Below are 19,723 nucleotides of genomic sequence, written 5' to 3'. Positions count from 1 at the left end.
TCCTAATGGTGATAATGATGGCGATGGGGTCGCGGTTTCATTTCTGTAACGGTTCGAAAGATTCTGAAACTCCTAAAAGCTGTGATAAGAGATAATAATAAGGCAGAGTGTCAGCGAGGGGTTAATAATGCACCGTCATGGCCGTCTAGATCATTCCCAGGAGACAATATCACTTCACTACAGTAATGGGGTCAGAGCTTGTAATATCCTGAACTACCGTATTACTGTAATAGCGACACAATACTGACGGTGTAATACAGGAACCTGTTATATGAGGACTGGGATTAAAGGGGTACTCCACTGCTCAGTGTTTGGAACAAACTAGTCCGAACACTGGAGCTGGGGGGCCAGGACCTTGTGACGTCATAGCACCGCCCCCTCATGACATCACACCCCGCCCCCTCAATGCAAGTCTATGAGAGGGGGCGTGACAGATGTCACGCCCCCTCCCATAGACTTGCATTGAGGGGGGCGAGGTGTAACGTCACGAGGGGGCGGGGCTATGACGTCACGAGCTCCAGCATTCGGAATAGTTTGTTCCAAACACTGAGCAGCGGAGTACCCCTTTAAGGATTCCAACACATTCAATGTCTATTCACCTTACAGCACCATAAAGAATAAATCGACGTAAACAGCGGATTCATATACAGGGGCCCCTATAGATTCAATGAATTAGTTCTGGTTTGACCATTGTATATTATGAGACCTAAACTCTATGAAAACCTGGTAACTGGTTCTGAAGCCCCAAAATGTCTTCAGAATCAGAACCTCTCAGGATCAGTACAGGATAAGTAATGTAATGTATGTACACAGTGATCTCACCAGCAGAATAGTGAGTACAGCTCTGGAGTATAATACAGGATATAACTCAGGATCAGTACAGGATAAGTAATGTAATGTATGTACACAGTGACCTCACCAGCAGAATAGTGAGTACAGCTCTGGAGTATAATACAGGATATAACTCATTATCAGTACAGGATAAGTAATGTAATGTATGTACACAGTGACCTCACCAGCAGAATAGTGAGTGCAGCTCTGGAGTATAATACAGGATATAACTCAGGATCAGTACAGGATAAGTAATGTAATGTATGTACACAGTGATCTCACCAGCAGAATAGTGAGTACAGCTCTGGAGTATAACACAGGATATAACTCAGGATCAGTACAGGATAAGTAATGTAATGTATGTACACAGTGACTTCACCAGCAGAATAGTGAGTACAGCTCTGGAGTATAATACAGGATATAACTCAGGATCAGTACAGGATAAGTAATGTAATGTATATACACAGTGACCCCACCAGCAGAATAGTGAGTACAGCTCTGGAGTATAATACAGGATATAACTCAGGATCCGTACAGGATAAGTAATGTAATGTATGTACACAGTGATCTCACCAGCAGAATAGTGAGTACAGCTCTGGAGAGAGGTTGGGTGTGTCTGAGCTCCTGTTACTTCCAGACTCTTCCAGTGAAGCAGTGATTTCCATCCGCCCCTCCCCAGGTGTGTGGCAGATACCTGGGTAGAGGGTTTTCCTGCTATGGAGCCCCAGGAGGCTTCATCTTGCACTCCCCGTACCCGGCCGGCGGGGGGTGCAAAGGAAAATGTGACGGCCAGCAGCCAGGATGGGGTGAGACGATCCACCAGGGCCCATCGCCATGTGGGGCCCCCTCCCCCATCCCCAGCTGGGAGCTGCAAGGCTTCCAGCAAAAGTTCCTCTGGGAAAAGAAGCTCATCCAGGCAGAGGAGTGGAGTGAAGGCTTCTACCTCAGGCTCCTCAGAACCCCAGCAATGGGGGGTAAAGGAGCCAAGGGAATCCCTGGAGACTTTCGGATCTAGAATCCAGGCAAAGATGGCCCAATATGAACAGCTTGGGAAACAGCTTCGTGGTCTTAGAGAAGACATAAAGTTTGCAACTTACCAGGCGGATACAGCAGCCAAGGGCAAGAAAGCATCATTCACTGCAAAGGTGAAAGCACTAAAGAAAGAGGTGGAGGAGATTGTTCAGCTGAGAGCGGACATTGTGGCTGGAGCCGGCTTCTTCAGTGAGAAGATTCTTAATGAAGAGAGGTTCCCCAAAAAGGGGGTCTCCAGAGGTGCAGAAAAAGAAAGTCACCAAGATGAGAGTGAGGAGGAGATGGAGGGAGGTGAGGAGGGGGATGTGAGTGAGGGGGATATGGACACGGGTTCTGCTTGTACCACCACTGTTACCCCAGACCCCCCACTTACCCTCAGTGCGGACTACATAAACCCGGCTCAGGTGGCCTTACCTCCCTCCAGTGAGGACGATGAGGATGGCAGTGACTGTAGTGATTGCAGCGGCTCGGCAGATGGGGGTCTCCTGCGTGCGATTGTTATGCAGGAGTCCCCCACCCGTCTGGAGAACTTCACTTTTGGTGATGATTTGGGCCCAGAAGAGAAGGGGAAGAGGAAGAAAGTGAAGGGCAAGAAGAGGAAGAAGGCACAAGGAGTGAAATTTGTATTTTCTTCTTTCCAGCAACCTGGGTCGGCTGAGAAGTCAGCTCAGGGTGCTGGGTCCCCCAATCTGCCAGACCCCGTTTCTGTAGTGGAGCGGGGCCAGCATGGGGGATACAGTAGTGCACCCAAAATGGCCGCGGGTGCTATAGAAGAAAAAGGGCACCATCCTGTGAGGGGGGAGGGTGTCCAGGCACCAGAAAATGGCGGCAGTTTCTCCCGTTCAGGGGGCGGTCCCCGGGTTGAAGTGAGCGGTACAAGTCCTGGCGCTGCAGGGCACTCCCCTGTGAGGGGGGGGAGTGTCCGGGCACCAGACCTTGGTGGTTCAGGGGGCGGTCCCCTATGTGCGGTTGGTACCGTTTCTGGCGCTGCGGGGCACTCACCTGTAAAGGGGGAGGTTCCCTGCACGTCAGCTGCAGTAGGCGGGGCAGGAGTGCGTCCGGAGGGACAGCTCCTGCCAAAATCCATGACTTCGTGTGAGGGGGCGGTGCCATCCATATCAGAGGCGGAGCCTGTGTCTGCACCCCAGAAGACTGGAAATGCAACCTTAGTCCTGAAACCAGCGACCCTTATACATAATGCAATAGACCCAGCCAGCCCAGCCTGTAATATACAGAGTGTAAGCAAGAGTGAAAGTGAGAGCAAAAATGTGTGGAAAAATGGTAATGTCCAGAGTGTGAGTTATGGTAGTGCGCATGGGAGGAGTTGTAGTAGCAGTGTGGATGAGGGGTGTGCAAGTGGGGTGCAAGAGAGGGGTGCAAGGGGAGTGCAAGAGAGGGGTGCAAGTGGAGTGCAAGAGAGGGGTGCAAGTGGAGTGCAAGAGAGGGGTGCAAGTGGAGTGCAAGAGAGGGGTGCAAGTGGAGTGCAAGAGAGGGGTACAAGTGGAGTGCAAGAGAGGGGTACAAGTGGAGTGCAAGAGAGGGGTGCAAGTGGAATGCAGGTGAGGAGTGGTAGTGGAATGCCAGAGAGAGGTTTGACTGACACCTCAGCTAAGAACAAGGGTCCTGGTTTGGGATCTGGGTCAGGTCCTGGTTCGACTGCCCCCCCGGTAGTGGCTGCTTCTCCCAGAAGCTATGCCAGAGTCACTGCCGGGGGATCAGGGGGATCCCCATCTCCATCTGGCTCTGGGGGTCACTTGCAACAGCGCCTCCTGGAGGCTCTACGTAGGGGAGACAGGTCAATCCATGTAGAGGGGAGGGGTGAGGTTGACCTGTCTTTTTGGATAGAAAGACACGGCTTAGGCGCCTTCCGAGAACAAAACGGGGAGGTGGTCTGGTCCCTCCCGACATCCGGGCAGGAAAGTGGCCGTAGGAATGTGGTCCGTTTAGTGTGGAGGGGCGAAGATGCATGTCCGCCTCGGGGTAAGGTGGTTGAGCTCCTCCTCCGGATGGAATTCAGGGCAAGTGACATCTTTGCCCTGATCCACCCCTACGGTACTTCCGAATTTGACATCAGCTTCGTTCGGCCGGAGGGTTTGGAACTCTTCTGGTCGAACTATGAGGTGGTGAAGAGTGAGCCCGGCTGGCGGGATTTCGCCGTAAAGGCGATATCCCGTCAGAATCTGGCCAAGAAAGTGACCGTATTGACACGTAACGAGTCACTATCTTGCTATGACATCATGACCTGGCTCAGCCGATATGGGGATGTGACGGACATGCCAAAAAAGAACTATGACGAACATGGGATCTGGTCTGGGGCCTGGACGTTTTCCGTCAAACTGAAGCGTTCGGGGAGCACTGTTGCCCACATCCCATCAGCTGCTTTTCTTGGGAGAGACAGAATCCAAGTTTTCTACCAGGGGCAGCCCAAGGTCTGTCACAGATGTGGCAGCCCCACCCACTTTAGCGCAGCTTGTACCGTGCAGGTCTGTGCACTGTGCGGTGGGGTAGGTCATCTTGCCGCATCCTGTAGGCAGATCCGGTGTCATCTGTGTGGTGTCTTAGGACACCCTTTCAGCCGTTGTCCTAGCGCTTTTGCCCGGGCAACTGTCACCTTGGCTGGGGAGAGCAGTAATGTTGCCTCAGCTGGGGAGGGCACGAGTGCGGGTGAAGGTGCAACAGGGTCAGTGAAGAGGAAAAGTCCCGCCAAGCTGAGGCGGGAGGCTAATCGCAGAAGGAGCAGGGAACTGGAGAGTTCCCATGTGGCAGGGGTAGCTTCTGACCCTGCTCCAGAGGTTAGTCCTGAAACTGCTGAGGCCCTGGAGGAAAATGTGCTGGAGGAGGAAGTGAGGAGAATCTGTGGAGAAGAGGGCAGCAAGGCCGATCTTTCCGATTCCTCCCACTTTGAAAGTGTGGATGAGGAGGGTGAAGAGCGGCCAAAAAAGAAGGGCAATAAAAGGGGAAAGAAGAGGTCGGAGCCCTCTAGTCCCCGTGCTACGGACCAGGTCCCAAGCGGAAGCCTACCTGCCCCCCCTCTGATTGATCTGTCTAACCGGTTCTCTGTCCTTGATGACATCTCCTCCCCCTCTTTGGAGGGGGTGGTCGAGGATGGGGTACCTGAAGTGGGGGAGCCTCCGGGGGGAACTGGGCCCTGTCCTGATGGGGCAATTTCCTCAGGGGATGGGGCCAAACCAGAGCCAGACGGAGATGGGGATTCAAAAATGGACCAATCAGAGTCTAAAAAAAGGCTAAAAGAGAAAGAAGCCTCCTCGTCTGGGGATGAGGGGGTAAAGAAAAGACAGAAGTGAGGGGGTTAGGGCCGTCTAACTCAATCACCCATGATGGCGGCACTCACCCCATTGACGCTGGCATCTATTAACTGTGCCAGTATAAAGTCTGATACGGCTAGATTCGCAGCCTTTGATTTTCTCGGCCGTGTTGAAGCCGATATTTTGTATCTGCAGGAGACCAGGTTGTCAGATCTTGCCTCCCTGGTAAAAGCAAGGAGAGAGTGGAGGTGCGGGCCCTCCCACTGGTCTCTTGCGGCTGAGCCGTATAGTGGGGTGGCGGTCCTTTTTACCGCTCCGGTTGAATGCAGACGGGTTATTGAGTTAGAAATGGGGAGGTGCCTGATCTTAGATGTCCTCATGAAGGGACAGGAGCTCCGGCTCATTAACATCTACGCCCCACAAACCAAGTGGGGCCGCAAAGATCTCTTTATGAGGATCAAGCCCTTCCTTTTTACTAGCCGGCAAGTGATCTTTGGAGGGGACTTCAATACTGTCACAAGGTCCCAAGATAGGAGAGGTTCCAATGGTCCGCTGGCTTACGATAGCATAGCTCTCAATAATATAGTTAGGGAAGCTCGCCTAGAGGACGCCCACATCCGGAGCCCCTCAGGCCACGCGGGTTTCACCTATCATCGAGGTAGCTGCAGGTCTAGGATAGACAGGTTTTATTTAAAGGAGGAAGCCGTCTCTTCCGCAGTGTCCGTGGTTGAGGTGGAGTTCTCCGATCACTGTATGATTTTGTTTTCCTTGAATGTTTCAGAGACCCCCCGGATGGGTAAAGGTTATTGGAAGCTGAATTCGTCCCTCCTGGAGGAAGCGGAGGTAAGACAGTCCTTTGAGGATTTTCTTCAGAGTCAGGTACCTTTACTGGACCTTTGTAGTAGTAAGTCAGAGTGGTGGGAGATATTCAAGAAGCGGGTTGCGGGGTTCTTCCGCCAGCTCTCGAGCCTCAGGTCCCTGAACAGGTATCGCTTGTATCAGGGTCTGAGGAGGAAACTCGAGCTTCTCGTCTCGACTGGAGGTAGTCGTGATGATATCTCCAGAGTGAAGTCCTTGTTGATGAGGTGTCAGTATGATAGGCACGCATCTTTGGTTTTTGAGAGGGATTTTGGGAAGTACCGCTCGCCCGACCCTTACAGAAACTGCAAGATGTCAGTGAGTAGTAAAATCATCTCAGGACTGATTGATAGTACGGGATCTCTGAATCGGTCCAGATCAGGGATCCTGGAGGTCGTCAGATCCTTCTACTTGCACCTCTTGGGGAGGAAGGATCTAGATCGGGACAAGATGTCGGCTTTCCTGGCTGAAACCATTCCTGAGCCAGGGGTAGACCCCTCTCTTGGCGTTTTGGCAGAAGAGATTAAGGAAGAGGAAGTGAGACTGGCGATCGAGGGGCTTGCCCCCAAGAAGTCGCCAGGTCCGGATGGCTTAACATCCGAGTGGTACAAGACCTTTAAGGAGTCTTTAGCTCCCCTCTTGACTGTGGTATTCAATGAGTGTCTCTCCTCGGGCACTCTGCCTAGGTCAATGAGGAGGTCAGCCCTGATTCTTCTCTCAAAGGGTAAAGATCCTAGCCGGATTGAGAATTGGAGGCCCATAGCTCTTCTCAATACGGACAGGAAGCTTCTGGCCAAGATACTGTTTAATCGGTTGGTGGATTTTGCACCCCGACTCCTTTCGGGGGCCCAGCACTGCTCTGTTCCAGGCCGAAGCACGTTAAGTGCTGTCCTCAGTGTCAGGGAGGCAGTGGAGCGGAGCAGTGCAGGTCTCTGGAAGGGGTACTTACTGTCCTTGGATCAGGCAAAAGCATTTGATCGGGTGAACCATGACTACCTCTGGTCCGTCCTTCTAAGATATGGCTTACCGAGTACTTTTGTTAATTGGCTCAAGATCTTGTATGCAGGGGCAGAGAGTTTCCCGCTGGTGAACGGTTGGTCTGGCCGCTCTTTTGAGGTTGGGTCCGGAGTCCGTCAGGGTTGTCCTTTGAGCCCGCTGTTATACGTGTTCGCAATCGATCCCTTCGTCCGGAGGGTAGATTGTGGACCGTTGGCGGGAGTCGGGATGAGTCTGGCGGAGCCGGATGTCGCCCAGAGAGTTGTGGCGTATGCTGATGATGTCACCATTTTCGTCTCCTCGAGGGGGGAGGTCGATGTGGTGATGTCAGAGGTGGACCGCTACTCGGAGGCTTCCGGGTCTAAGATCAACCGGGATAAGTGTGAAAGTCTCTGGCTGGGAGGGGGGGATCCCACATTTGATCTCCCGGACACCCTTCCGGGGCCCCAAGAATCAGCAAAAGTTTTGGGCATCACATTCGGCCAGGATGATTATCCCACCAAAAACTGGGATGGTAAGCTCCAGGATGCCACTCAGAGGGTGAACCAGTGGAAGGGTTGGTCTATGATCCTCAGGGAAAGGGTACACCTGATCAAATCGTACCTGCTCCCCTTGTTTATCTACCTGGGCAGCGTATGTATCTTGCCAGAGGCTTACTACACTAGGGTCTACAGCCTGTTTTTCCAACTGTTATGGGGGAACAGGATGAACCTAGTCAAGAGGGAGGTTACGTACCGCACGAGGAGACTAGGGGGTTTATCTATGGTAAACCCTGTGGTGTTCTTAACAAACACCTTCTTGAAAGCCAACATCTCAAACCTCTGGTCAGAGAGGGCTTTTCCGTGGGTACTCTCCTGCAGGGAATGGTTTCGGCCTTTCTTCCAGGAATGGGAGACAGGAGGGCAAGTGAAGGACCTCCGTACGCCCCATGGATATCTTCCGGCTTATGCTACCCCGACTCTGAAGGCGATACGTCGGTGGGGTCTGGGAGTGTGGGAGATCAGGACCCAGTCAAGGCAGTTCCTTGACAAACGGGTTCTGTTGACCCACTTCCAGAAGCCTCTGGCGCTCAGGGACTGCCCAGGTCAGGATCTGAGGGTGGGGTTGTTTCTTTTAAACATGAAAAGGATCCCCCAGAAGTTTTGGGACTTGGCCTGGCGCTGCTTTCAGGGGAAGCTATATGTGAGGGACAATTTGAAGTGTAGAAGATCTGATGACCGGGACTGTCCCCGAGAAGAGTGTGTGGACACGCTGGAAAGCATGGACCATTTCCTCCTTCATTGTCCCTTTAATATAGGGGTTTACAACAGGGTGGGCGCTTCCATTGGCTGGAGTCAACTTGCCGGCCTTACCTACCCGGAGTGGGCTTATGGGGCATTCAGGAACCTGGGTGGTCGAGACCGGGGCACTTTATTCTTAGTTAGCTTAGTGATTAGGTACCACACGTGGAACGCACGGTGTTTAGTGTCTACGCAGCGTAAAGTCCTCTCCGAGGTGGAGGTCTGTAGGAATATCACCGGTGACCTCGGGAAGATCAGGTCTTTGGAGTATGGCAGTCTTGGTACCAGTAGGGCTTCTCTCCTATGGAGAGGGTTTTCTTTTGATGTGCCCTAGGTACTAGACCTTCTGGGTAGAGTACCCTTGTTTTGGTTAGGGACAGTGATGTAAGGGGACAGGGTTAGGGTGATAGTAGGGTCAGTTTCTATTTTAGGGATAATGGTAGGGTGAGAGGTAGGGAGGTGTTAGGGAAAGTATGTAAATTTTTGTATGTATCAGGATTGCCATCCTTCTTCCTGGTGGTGGGCTAATGCATGTGTACCATAGCTTTTTGTTTTGTTTTCCGATGTTTAGGTTATGAAGGGCTTACAGGCACCGAACTTGGGCCTAGTGTGGGTTATATTGTTTATGTATGTTATAAAGTTGGTTATGGTTAAGTTGGTTGGGAGGAGTTCTAGGTTGGGTGGGTGTATTTGGTGGGTGGTGGTTTTTTTTTGGTGGACCTGGCATCGGTCAGTCGTGGCTGGACATTGAGAACTGTGGACTCTGACCCATGTACAGAAGGGCGGGTGGTGTGGGTGAAGGGATAGTTTAGAGTAGGATGTTTTATTGTATATTTAGGTGTGTTTCCTGTATAATAATAGGTGTGTATATAGTGTATATAGTTTATATGTATAAATTGTGTACATTACATGTAATTACTATAAAAATATATATATAATTTATTTTTATTTTTTTTTTTTATCTTGATTTGTGAATTATATATTGTTTATATTGTGTTTATAGTAGAGATAGATATGGCAGTCGAACCAGATGTTATTTTTGTAGTAATTTTTGTATCCAGTTGTGGTTTATGTCTTGTGGGATAACGTAGAAAACTAATGTATATATGTGTGTGTGGAAGGGGGGAAAAAAAAGTGTGTGTGTGTGTGTATATATATATATAACATTTGGTGTGCAGTGGGAGTGTTTTCGGTTTGTAATATGTGATTTTTCCCAAGTTTGGGTGTTTTTTGAGTTGTAGATTAATTTATCTTTATGCCTTTGTAAAGTTATGGATCTGTGATGCATGTGTGTGGCATAGTATTATTATTATTATTATTATTATTATTATTATTATTATTATTATTATTAGTGTTATTATAAAAAAAAAAAAAAGAAAAAAAAGAAAAAAAATAATAGTTTACAAAAAAAAAAAAAAAAAAAAATACAAAAAAAAAAAAAATAAAAAATAAAAAAAAAGGGGTGTGGTGTGTAGTGGGAGTGCTTGTTGTGTTTTCTGTGTGTTTGTGTTTTTCCCAAGTCTGGGTGTTTTTGAGTTACAGCTAAATAGTGCTATTTTTATGTTTCTTTTTGGTTATGTAAGTTGAGTATGCATGTGAGTGTGTTGTTAGATATTAGGTTATGTAAGGTGTGTTTCTTTTTGTTAGGAAAACTGGGCTGGCCGGTTAGGCAGGATTTATGTTCTTTTATTTTAAATGTAAAGTTTTGGTTTATGTTATTTCATGTTGCTGTTTTCAGTTATGGCCAAGTTGTGCTGGTTTTGTGTTTTTGTTATGATTTATATTTTTCTAATAAAAGATCTACAGGATATAACTCGGGATCAGTACAGGATAGGTAATGTATGTACACAGTGACCTCACCAGCAGAATAGTGAGTACAGCTCTGGAGTATAATACAGGATATAACTCAGGATCAGTACAGGATAAGTAATGTAATGTATGTACACAGTGACCTCATCAGCAGAATAGTGAGTACAGCTCTGGAGTATAATACAGGATATAACTCGGGATCAGTACAGGATAGGTAATGTATGTACACAGTGACCTCACCAGCAGAATAGTGAGTACAGCTCTGGAATATAATACAGGATATAACTCAGGATCAGTACAGGATAAGTAATGTAATGTATGTACACAGTGACCTCACCAGCAGAATAGTGAGTACAGCTCTAGAGTATAATACAGGATATAACTCAGGATCAGTACATGATAAGTAATGTAATGTATGTACACAGTGATCTCACCAGCAGAATAGTGAGTACAGCTCTGGGGTATAATACAGGATGTAACTCAGGGATCAGTACAGGATAAGTAATGTAATGTATGTACACGGTGACCCCACCAGCAGAATAGTGAGTACAGCTCTGGAGTATGATACAGGCTATAAATTGAGATTTTCCTAGCTAGTGACGGAAAATATTAGTTATATGAAGACAGGAGGCTCATATCTTATGCATTATTCTTTCTTTAATAATGCCCATAGCAGAAATTTCAGTATTCAATTCAATGTAAAAGAAAAAACTTCAAAAACTACAACTCCCAGCAGTCCCAGGGCCACAGCAGCCACTCCCAGACTGTAGCCCCTATATAAGGGACTGCCCAGGTATAGATCCTCCTCTTTCTGAATGCGAATCACCGCCGCACAGGAACCCAAAACTCCATCCGGACATCTCCACCGCCACTCGAATCCACGACCAGTCGGTCCACCACTGTAGCTTTCGGAGACAATCCGGATAACCTGGCCAGTGAAGGCCTAACTTCGTCCCAACGGGGACTGCAGTGAACCCAAACCGTCTGCAACGAACAGGTCAGCCGCCTTCCGGAAAACGATCAATGTGCTCAATATCCTGAAAAGAAAACAAAGAATCGTAATAGGGTGGGTAGGGAGGGAAGATACTCGCCTCCTGTCTTCATATAACTAATATTTTCCGTCACTAGCTAGGAAAATCTCGATTTATATATCAGACAGGAGGCTCATATCTTATGCAGGTTCAAAGCTAAAACTATCAGAACAAGATATATCTTACCTAACAACCATATTATAAAACCGACATGGAGACGTGCTCCTCCTGTCTGAAGTAAAAATGGCGAAACATGGTCTCGGAAGACCAATCCGCTGCCATCAACAGATCAGTGAGGGAGCCCCCCGACGTAACTACCTTAGTAGCCATAGCCCCTCTGGAAGAATGCGCTCCAAAGAGGGAAACGTCTATACCAGCCATTTCCATGGCGGCGCGTACCCACTGCGCAAGCGTAGCGGACGAGACTGGGTGATGAGGCCTGACATACGATACGAGGAGCTGAGAGAAGCCCGGAGAGCGTAAGTTGGTAGTTTGCGTTTCATAAGCCTGTAGGCAACGCACAACACACAGCCGAGGATGCGCGGGAAAGTAAGGGTAAAAAACTGAATGAAAATTGGCGCCTAGAAATGTCCAGGGCCTTTACGTCAGAGACTCTTTTAATGGAGACCAGACCTAAAAGGACAGTAAGTTTGTAGGACAATGGCTTCAATGACAAAGCATCATTGTCCTCCCACCCAGAGAACATATCAAGCAACCTGGAAACATCCCAAGTGGACTGATACCTAGGACGAGGCGGCCTCTTAAATTTAATGCCCCGCAAGAGCCTACACACCAGGGGGTGTCCAAGACTGTCGGAAAGAATCTACTGCCGACGCCTCCGGGTCCGGCCTCCAGCTGAAGAATCGAGGCAGATGGTGGTTGAGGCGAGAAGAAAATAGATCCACGCCCAACGGACCCCAAAGCAGATTCAATTGTAGGAAAACTAAGCGATCCAGACTCCAATCGCTGGAGTCGAGGAGATAACGGGAATTCCAATCGGCTACTGTATTGGAAATTCCCGTGATTGTATTCCGCCATCGGAATAATATTGCGGGAGAGGCAGAAGTGCCAAAATTCCTTGGCAATATCCGCGAGGACCCTGGATCTAGTGCCCCCCAAGCGGTTCATGTACTGCACCGCTGCAATATTGTCCATGCGTAATAATACGCAGCAATTGGACGCTTCTGGTAAGAAACTCCGGACGGCGAACAACGCCGCCAGAAGTTCCAATGCATTGATGTGTAGGAGGGATTCCTCGATGGACCAGCTCCCTCCTGTTGAAGCATCGCCGAAGTGAGCGCCCCAGCCTCGACGACTCGCGTCCGACTCTATGATGACGTCCGGACAAGAGTTGAAGATCGTTTTGCCGTTCCACTCGACGGCATGGCGAAGCCACCACTGCAATTCTGCCCTGGCTTCCGCAGAGAGAGACACCTCGTCTGCGTATCTGAGACCCTGTCGCAGATGAAGGATCTTGAGCCTCTGGAGGGCCCTGTAGTGGAGAGGGGCCGGAAATATGGCTTGTATGGAGGCCGCTAGAAGGCCCACCAGACGAGCAAGTACCGTAGTGATAGATAACCTTTGCGCAACACGGCTCTGATTTCTTTGCGTATGAGGGCCAATTTTGCTCTGGGCAAACAGAGAACGGCTTGATTGGTGTCCACCAAGAAGCCTAAAAATTCAATTTTCTGAGCTGGGGTGAGAATCGATTTCTCTTGGTTGATCAAGAAGCCCAGCCCTTCCAACAGAGATATCGTCCACATCATGTGCCGGTAGGCCTGTGCCTTGGAGCAAGCCATGATAAGGAGGTCGTCTAGATATATGATCAGACGTACCCCCTGGCTTCTCAGGGACGCCACCACCGGTTTCAGGAGTTTGGTGAAACACCACGGGGCGGACGACAGACCGAAAGGAAGGCAAGTAAATTGCCACATTCGATCTCTCCATAGGAAGCGAAGTAGTTGTTGCGAAGATTAATGCATGGGGACGGTGAGATAGGCGTCCTTTAAGTCCACCTTTACCAACCAGTCCCCCAGTTGAAGAAGATCCCGAAGGCAATGTATGCCCTCCATTTTGAAATGTCGATAGGCGACATGTTGGTACAGGTCCCGAAGATTTATCACGGGATGATAGCCGCTCCCTTTCTTCTTTATTAGGAAGAGGTTGCTGATAAACCCCGGGGAAGATGGGTCGACCTCCACCACTGCCTGTTTGGACACCAGATCTTCTATTTCGTTGTCTATGAGAGCAACGTTGCGGTTTACAAATCTGATAGAGGGCGGGATCACGCCCAGTTCCGGTAAGGACAGAAGTTCTATGTGGAAACCTGTTATCGTATTTAGTATCCACGCATCTGCCGTAATCGCAGACCAAGCGTGGGTAAAATGTATCAGTCGTCCCCCCACAGGTATGTGAGAGTGCATGGAATGCTTACCGGTATATGGACGGGATCGGGGGTAGCCTCTGCTTCCACGTCCGCGCCACGGTCTACCGTGGGGTGGGAAAAACAGCGCTGGCTGCGCCACTAACATGGTGTATGGAGGGGGATCCTGAGGGTATTGCGGTGGGGCAGCTGCCCTAAAATACGGTCTGTAGGTGGAATTGCGGCCGGCAGAATGGCCCCTACTTCTGCCGGCCCGGGGAAAAATCTGGTTTTCCCCAGATTTCTTTAACGAAGTTTGGGCTTTATCAAGGCTGTTGAATAGCCTCACAAACTTATTAATGTCCTTCACTAAGGTGTCTCCAAACAGCATACCCTCTGCTGCTGGACCTGGCTCGGACTCGGCTAGGTGAGCCAGTTGTGGATCAAGCCGCATGAGTATGGAGCGTCTGCGCTCAACAGAGCATGCGGTGTTGGCGCTGCCCACCAGACAAATGGCCCTTTGGGCCCACCCACGAAGCTGGGTCAGATCGACAGGTTGGTCTGTCGTCGCTGCTTGCTCAGACAAGTTCAATATTTTCGGAAGAGGACCAAGTAGGTCTAGAATGCGGTCCTGGATGGTCCTAAAAGATCGATCAATTGCCTTCTTGGGGAATTTGCCCGATTTCATCAGATATTTGGATAAAATGGGATCTATCTCTTGGGTTGATACCACTTTCTTGGGAATAAATGGTCGTGGGCACTCCACCCTTAGTTTGTTGCGATTGATCCTTTCAAGGGACCTACGTGCCCAGAACTCCACGTACTGGGACACATGGGGCAACGGGGTCCAATCCCCAGAACGGGGGTGGGATATGGCATCAGGGTGGAAAAGTGGTTCCCCCAGAGCATCCAGAATGGCTTCGCCCTGTGATTCAGGGTTGGCGTCATTGTTGAGCGCCGATGTCCCAACATCCTCGTCAGCAAAGTCAGACTCCGAGACCTCAGTCTCGCCCGACTCAACGGACGAATCCTCGTCCGGGGAATCTACGTACGAGTCGGGTTTTGCCCGCCTGTTGGACCTATGCCTCTTTGGTAACTCCCTGAGGCCCAGGGGTTGTGAGGAGTCTGAGGGATGTGTGGGGCGGCAGTCCGTGGGGGGAGCTGCATGGAACATATTATTTACTTCCCCTGCCGGGGAGTCAGGGGCCGCCATAGTATGCTTCCGTTGGTGCGAAGCTTTACCCTTTTTACAGGCGGCTCACCGCTGTGGGGTAGCGGTATAGGGGTGAGGGACAGAACTGGATGTGATCCAGAGGGTGCAACGGCGAACGCCAGAGCAGCCTGGACTGATTTATTTATGAGGTCTTGTATCTGTGAGGCACTCATAAATTGTGCCGTATCTAATGCCAGTTCGTCACCCCTATTGGGAGCTGAAGAGTAGTCTTCAGTCATGGTATACAGTATTCCAGAGAGTAGATATATATAAATACACCTGGTGTGAGTCTAATAGGGCAGTAAAATACTACAGAGTAATCTGTAGCACTCACTAAATATATATATATATAAGATGCTCACAGAAGGACTCCTACTGGAGGTAACTAACTGAGAGCGGAATAAATTCCGTCTCCAAACTAAACTAAAAATAGAACACTTGTAGATTAGCCCAGGCTAAGAAGGCCGTGAGAGGATCCGCCCCCCCGGCCCTCGCTGAGGAGGATCCGCCCCCCCCCCCCCCCCGGCCCGCGCTGAGGAGGATCCGCCCCCCCGGCCCGCGCTGAGGAGGATCCGCCCCCCCGGCCCGCGCTGAGGATGAATACCCCCATACAGGATATAACTCAGGATCAATACAGGATAAGTAATGTATGTACACAGTGATCACACCAGCAGAATAGTGAGTACAGCTCTGGAGTATAATACAGGATATAACTCAGGATCAGTACAGGATAAGTAATGTAATGTATGTACACAGTGACCTCACCAGCAGAATAGTGAGTACAGCTCTGGAGTATAATACAGGATATAACTCAGGATCAGTACAGGATAAGTAATGTAATGTATGTACACAGTGACCTCACCAGCAGAATAGTAAGTACAGCTCTGGGGTATAATACAGGATATAACTCAGGATCAGTACAGGATAAGTAATGTAATGTATATACACAGTGACCTCACCAGCAGAATAGTGAGTACAGCTCTGGAGTATAATACAGGATATAACTCAGGATCAGTACAGGATAAGTAATGTAATGTATGTACACAGTGACCTCACCAGCAGAATAGTGAGTACAGCTCTGGAGTATAATACAGGATATAACTCAGGATCAGTACAGGATCAGTAATGTAATGTATGTACACAGTGATCTCACCAGCAGAATAGTGAGTACAGCTCTGGGGTATAATACAGGATATAACTCAGGATCAGTACAGGATAAGTAATGTAATGTATGTACACAGTGACCTCACCAGCAGAATAGTGAGTACAGCTCTGGGGTATAATACAGGATATAACTCAGGATCAGTACAGGATAAGTAATGTAATGTATGAACACAGTGACCTCACCAGCAGAATAGTGAGTACAGCTCTGGAATATAATACAGGATATAACTCAGGATCAGTACAGGATAAGTAATGTAATGTATATACACTGTGACCTCACCAGCAGAATAGTGAGTGCAGCTCTGGGGTATAATACAGGATATAACTCAGGATCAGTACAGGATAAGTAATGTAATGTATGTACACAGTGATCTCACCAGCAGAATAGTGAGTACAGCTCTGGGGTATAATACAGGATATAACTCGGGATCTGTTCTCGGAGATGGGAACATGTTGTGCAGCCTATGATGACCTCTGGTCGTTGTTGATGACCTCTGGTCGTTGTTTTGAGGTTTCTGTCCGTTCTCGCCATATACATAAGTGTAGGGTTTGTGATCACTAGAATTTCTCTGAATCATTCACAAATATACAGTAAACACTTGAAGGTATTATTACCGATGGCATATGATTGTATGTTATGGCTCTATAAGGAATGTCCTGGTGATTAAGGATCGGACGCTAAAATATATATTCTCTGTGTAGTCACCATATAATTCAGATCAGAAATGAGTCTTGTCCAGAGTAAGAACATTCTGAAGCATTCACCATACAGTCAGCAATGTAGAATGTATATCTATGTGGTATATAATGTATATCTATGTGGTATATAACATGTTCTTTATGTGGTATATAATGTATATCTATGTGGTATATAACATGTTCTGTATGTGGTATATAATGTATATCTATGTGGTATATAACATGTTCTGTATGTGGTATATAACATGCGCTGTATGTAGTATAGAATGTATATCTAGGTGGTATACAACATGGACTGTATGTGGTATATAATGTATATATATGTGGTATATATCATGTGCTGTATGTGGTATATAATGTATATGTGGTATATAACATGTGCTGTATGTGGTATGGAATGTATATGTGGTATATAACATGTGGTAAATAATGTATATCTATGTGGTATATAACATGTGCTGTATGTGGTATATAATGTATATCTATGTGGTATATAACATGCTGTATGTGGTATATAATGCGCTGTATGTGGTAAATAATGTATATCTATGTGGTATATAATGTATATCTATGTGGTATATAATGTATATCTATGTGATATATAACGTGCTGTATGTGGTATATAATGTATATCTATGTGGTATATAACATGTTCTGTATGTGGTATATAATGGATATCTATGTGGTATATAACATGTTCTGTATGTGGTATATAATGGATATCTATGTGGTATATAATGCGCTGTATGTGGTATATAATGTACAGTATATCTTTGGTATATAACCTGTATGTGGTAAATAATGTATATCTATGTGGTATATAACGTGCTGTATGTGGTATATAATGTATATCTATGTGGTATATAATGCGCTGTATGTGGTATATAATGTACAGTATATCTTTGGTATATAACCTGTATGTGGTAAATAATGTATATCTATGTGGTATATAACGTGCTGTATATGGTATATAATGTATATCTATGTGGTATATAATGCGCTGTATGTGGTATATAATGTACAGTATATCTTTTGTATATAACCTGTATGTGGTATATAATGTACAGTATATCTTTGGTATATAACCTGTATGTGGTAAATAATGTATATCTATGTGGTATATAATGCGCTGTATGTTGTGTATTCGATCCAGGTTCATACATGGCGGTCAGCTGCTGAACGGATTTGCAGGACCCACGGCTATGAACGCGGCTCCTTTTCTCTCCACGACGTGGTTCCCTCCAGACGAGCGCGCCACAGCCACGGCCATCGCATCCATGTTAAACTACTTGGGTGGCGCTTGTGCATTTTTAATAGGACCTTTAATAGTCCCGTCTCCTAACAACACATCCGGCAGCCTCCTTACAGAAGGACACGTAGCGTCCATCAGGGATCGTATCGAGGCGGTGATGTACGCAGGTAAGTGCCCCGGAGACACGTCATGGAGTCGTCCTCCTCTCTGGGTTCACCCAGGGGTACTCAATGTAAGATAAAAGTGCTGCAGAGGAACACTTAGAGACTGCGCTGGGGGCTTATGACGCCATGGCCCCGTGCCCCTGAATGCAAGTCTGGGAGGGGGCGTGGTGGCCGCCACTCCCCCTCCCATAGACTTGCATTGAGGGGGCGGGGCGTCACGAGCCCCCGGCTCTGGCTCTAAGCATTCGGAACAATTCCCAGAATGCATTGCTTTCCCTCAGTCTTCATCACAGTCCTCCCACCCTGCCTAATCCCCTCCCACAGCTGTTCTGTAGAACATTTCCTTTAACAGCAGATTATTTCTGCCCCTGCTGTATTCATTCCCTGTCTGCTCCTCTGCATGTTCTGTTGCTCAGCACAAGGCAGCATGCTGTAACCACATCTCATTCTTTCCTAATTGTTTCCTAATAAAGATTTATATGTGTTTATGACAGGGAGATGGGGATATAGAATCTAAGGGGTGGTTCCGAGGTGATGGCATCACACAGGGGGCGGCGCTAGAGCTCAGTGCCAAGATCCAGCCACACCTCCTGAGAGAGCAGCGAAATGAGAGGACTGCACAACTTCCTGTCAGGGGAGTGGGAGGAGTCGGGGAGTTTTAGACAACACCACACTGACATTGAGAGGACTACACAACTTCCTGTCAGTGGTGAAACCCACAAAAACTTACAATTTGTGATAACACTTTTTAGAAAATCATATATCATGGGCTTATAGCAGTGTTTCCCAACCAGGGTGCCTCCAGCTGTTTCATAACTACAACTCCCAGCATGCCCGGACAACCTCTGACTGCCAGCCAGAGGCTGTCCGAGCTTGCTGGGGGTTGTAGTTTTGCAACAGCTGGAGGCACCCTGGTTGGGAAACACTGGCTTATAGTCTTATAGTAATCAGATTTTACTATATATATATATATATATATATATATATATATATATATATGTATATATATATATATATATATGTATATATATATATATATATATATATATATATATATATATATGTATATATATATGTGTGTATATATGTGTATATATATCCTCAAAGAAGTGGAAGCGGCACTCCAAAATCACATCAAAGTAGTGGTTTATTCACTCATCTGTGTAAGCGACGTTTCGGCTTATCAATAAAGCCTTTTTCAAGCATGAAACAACAGTGCAAAAATGGTGTATATATACCCACCCCCCGATTGCACATGCAACAAGGAGGGGGCGTGTGCTCAAGATACAATAACAATAGTAATAAAACAGATCAGAGACCACAATCGGTCATATATAACAATATAAACAGTGAAGGGTGGTGAACCCATATACAATATTGAGTCCACAAACGTGCGATCATGTGTGGTACAATCAAGTAGTGTACATAATATCTTATAATTGATGTCTTGGTCCGGCATCAAGGGCGGCGCTCACCTGTTGACATGAACCTCCTCAGCCAATGGAAGCTCCGCAGTGCTTCTCGTAGGTCTCGCTTGTAAACAAAGCTTGTGCGCATGTATCGGAACGTCACATCCGCTTCCAACCGGAAATTGTAGGCGATCATATGTTCGCTTAGAGACGTAATGAGGAATGCCCCCAGCGCATGCGTATAGCTCCGACTTGACTAGATTTTCGCCATCTTTAACACTGGCATCTCTTATGGCAAAATGTGTAAATAAGGTAAATATGTTACACTGGATGACCATCCTAATTATTCAAAAGCCC

At 47.6% G+C, this 19,723-nt stretch overlaps 1 protein-coding gene across 1 annotated transcript in view; it reads left to right on the top strand.

Moving 5' to 3' along the window:
* The window catches only part of SLC49A4 (solute carrier family 49 member 4), a 72,110-nt gene that overhangs the window by 10,099 nt on the left and 42,288 nt on the right, over window positions 1-19,723 (top strand). Inside the window, exon 3 of the mRNA XM_056536542.1 lies at window positions 17,695-17,960. Coding sequence (XP_056392517.1) covers window positions 17,695-17,960 — 266 coding nt within the window. The remainder of the gene's footprint in view (window positions 1-17,694; window positions 17,961-19,723) is intronic.

The sequence above is a fragment of the Hyla sarda genome, chromosome 8 (genome assembly GCF_029499605.1).
Source record: "Hyla sarda isolate aHylSar1 chromosome 8, aHylSar1.hap1, whole genome shotgun sequence".
Lineage (NCBI taxonomy): Eukaryota > Metazoa > Chordata > Amphibia > Anura > Hylidae > Hyla > Hyla sarda.
This window is presented reverse-complemented; position numbering and strand designations above follow the sequence as displayed.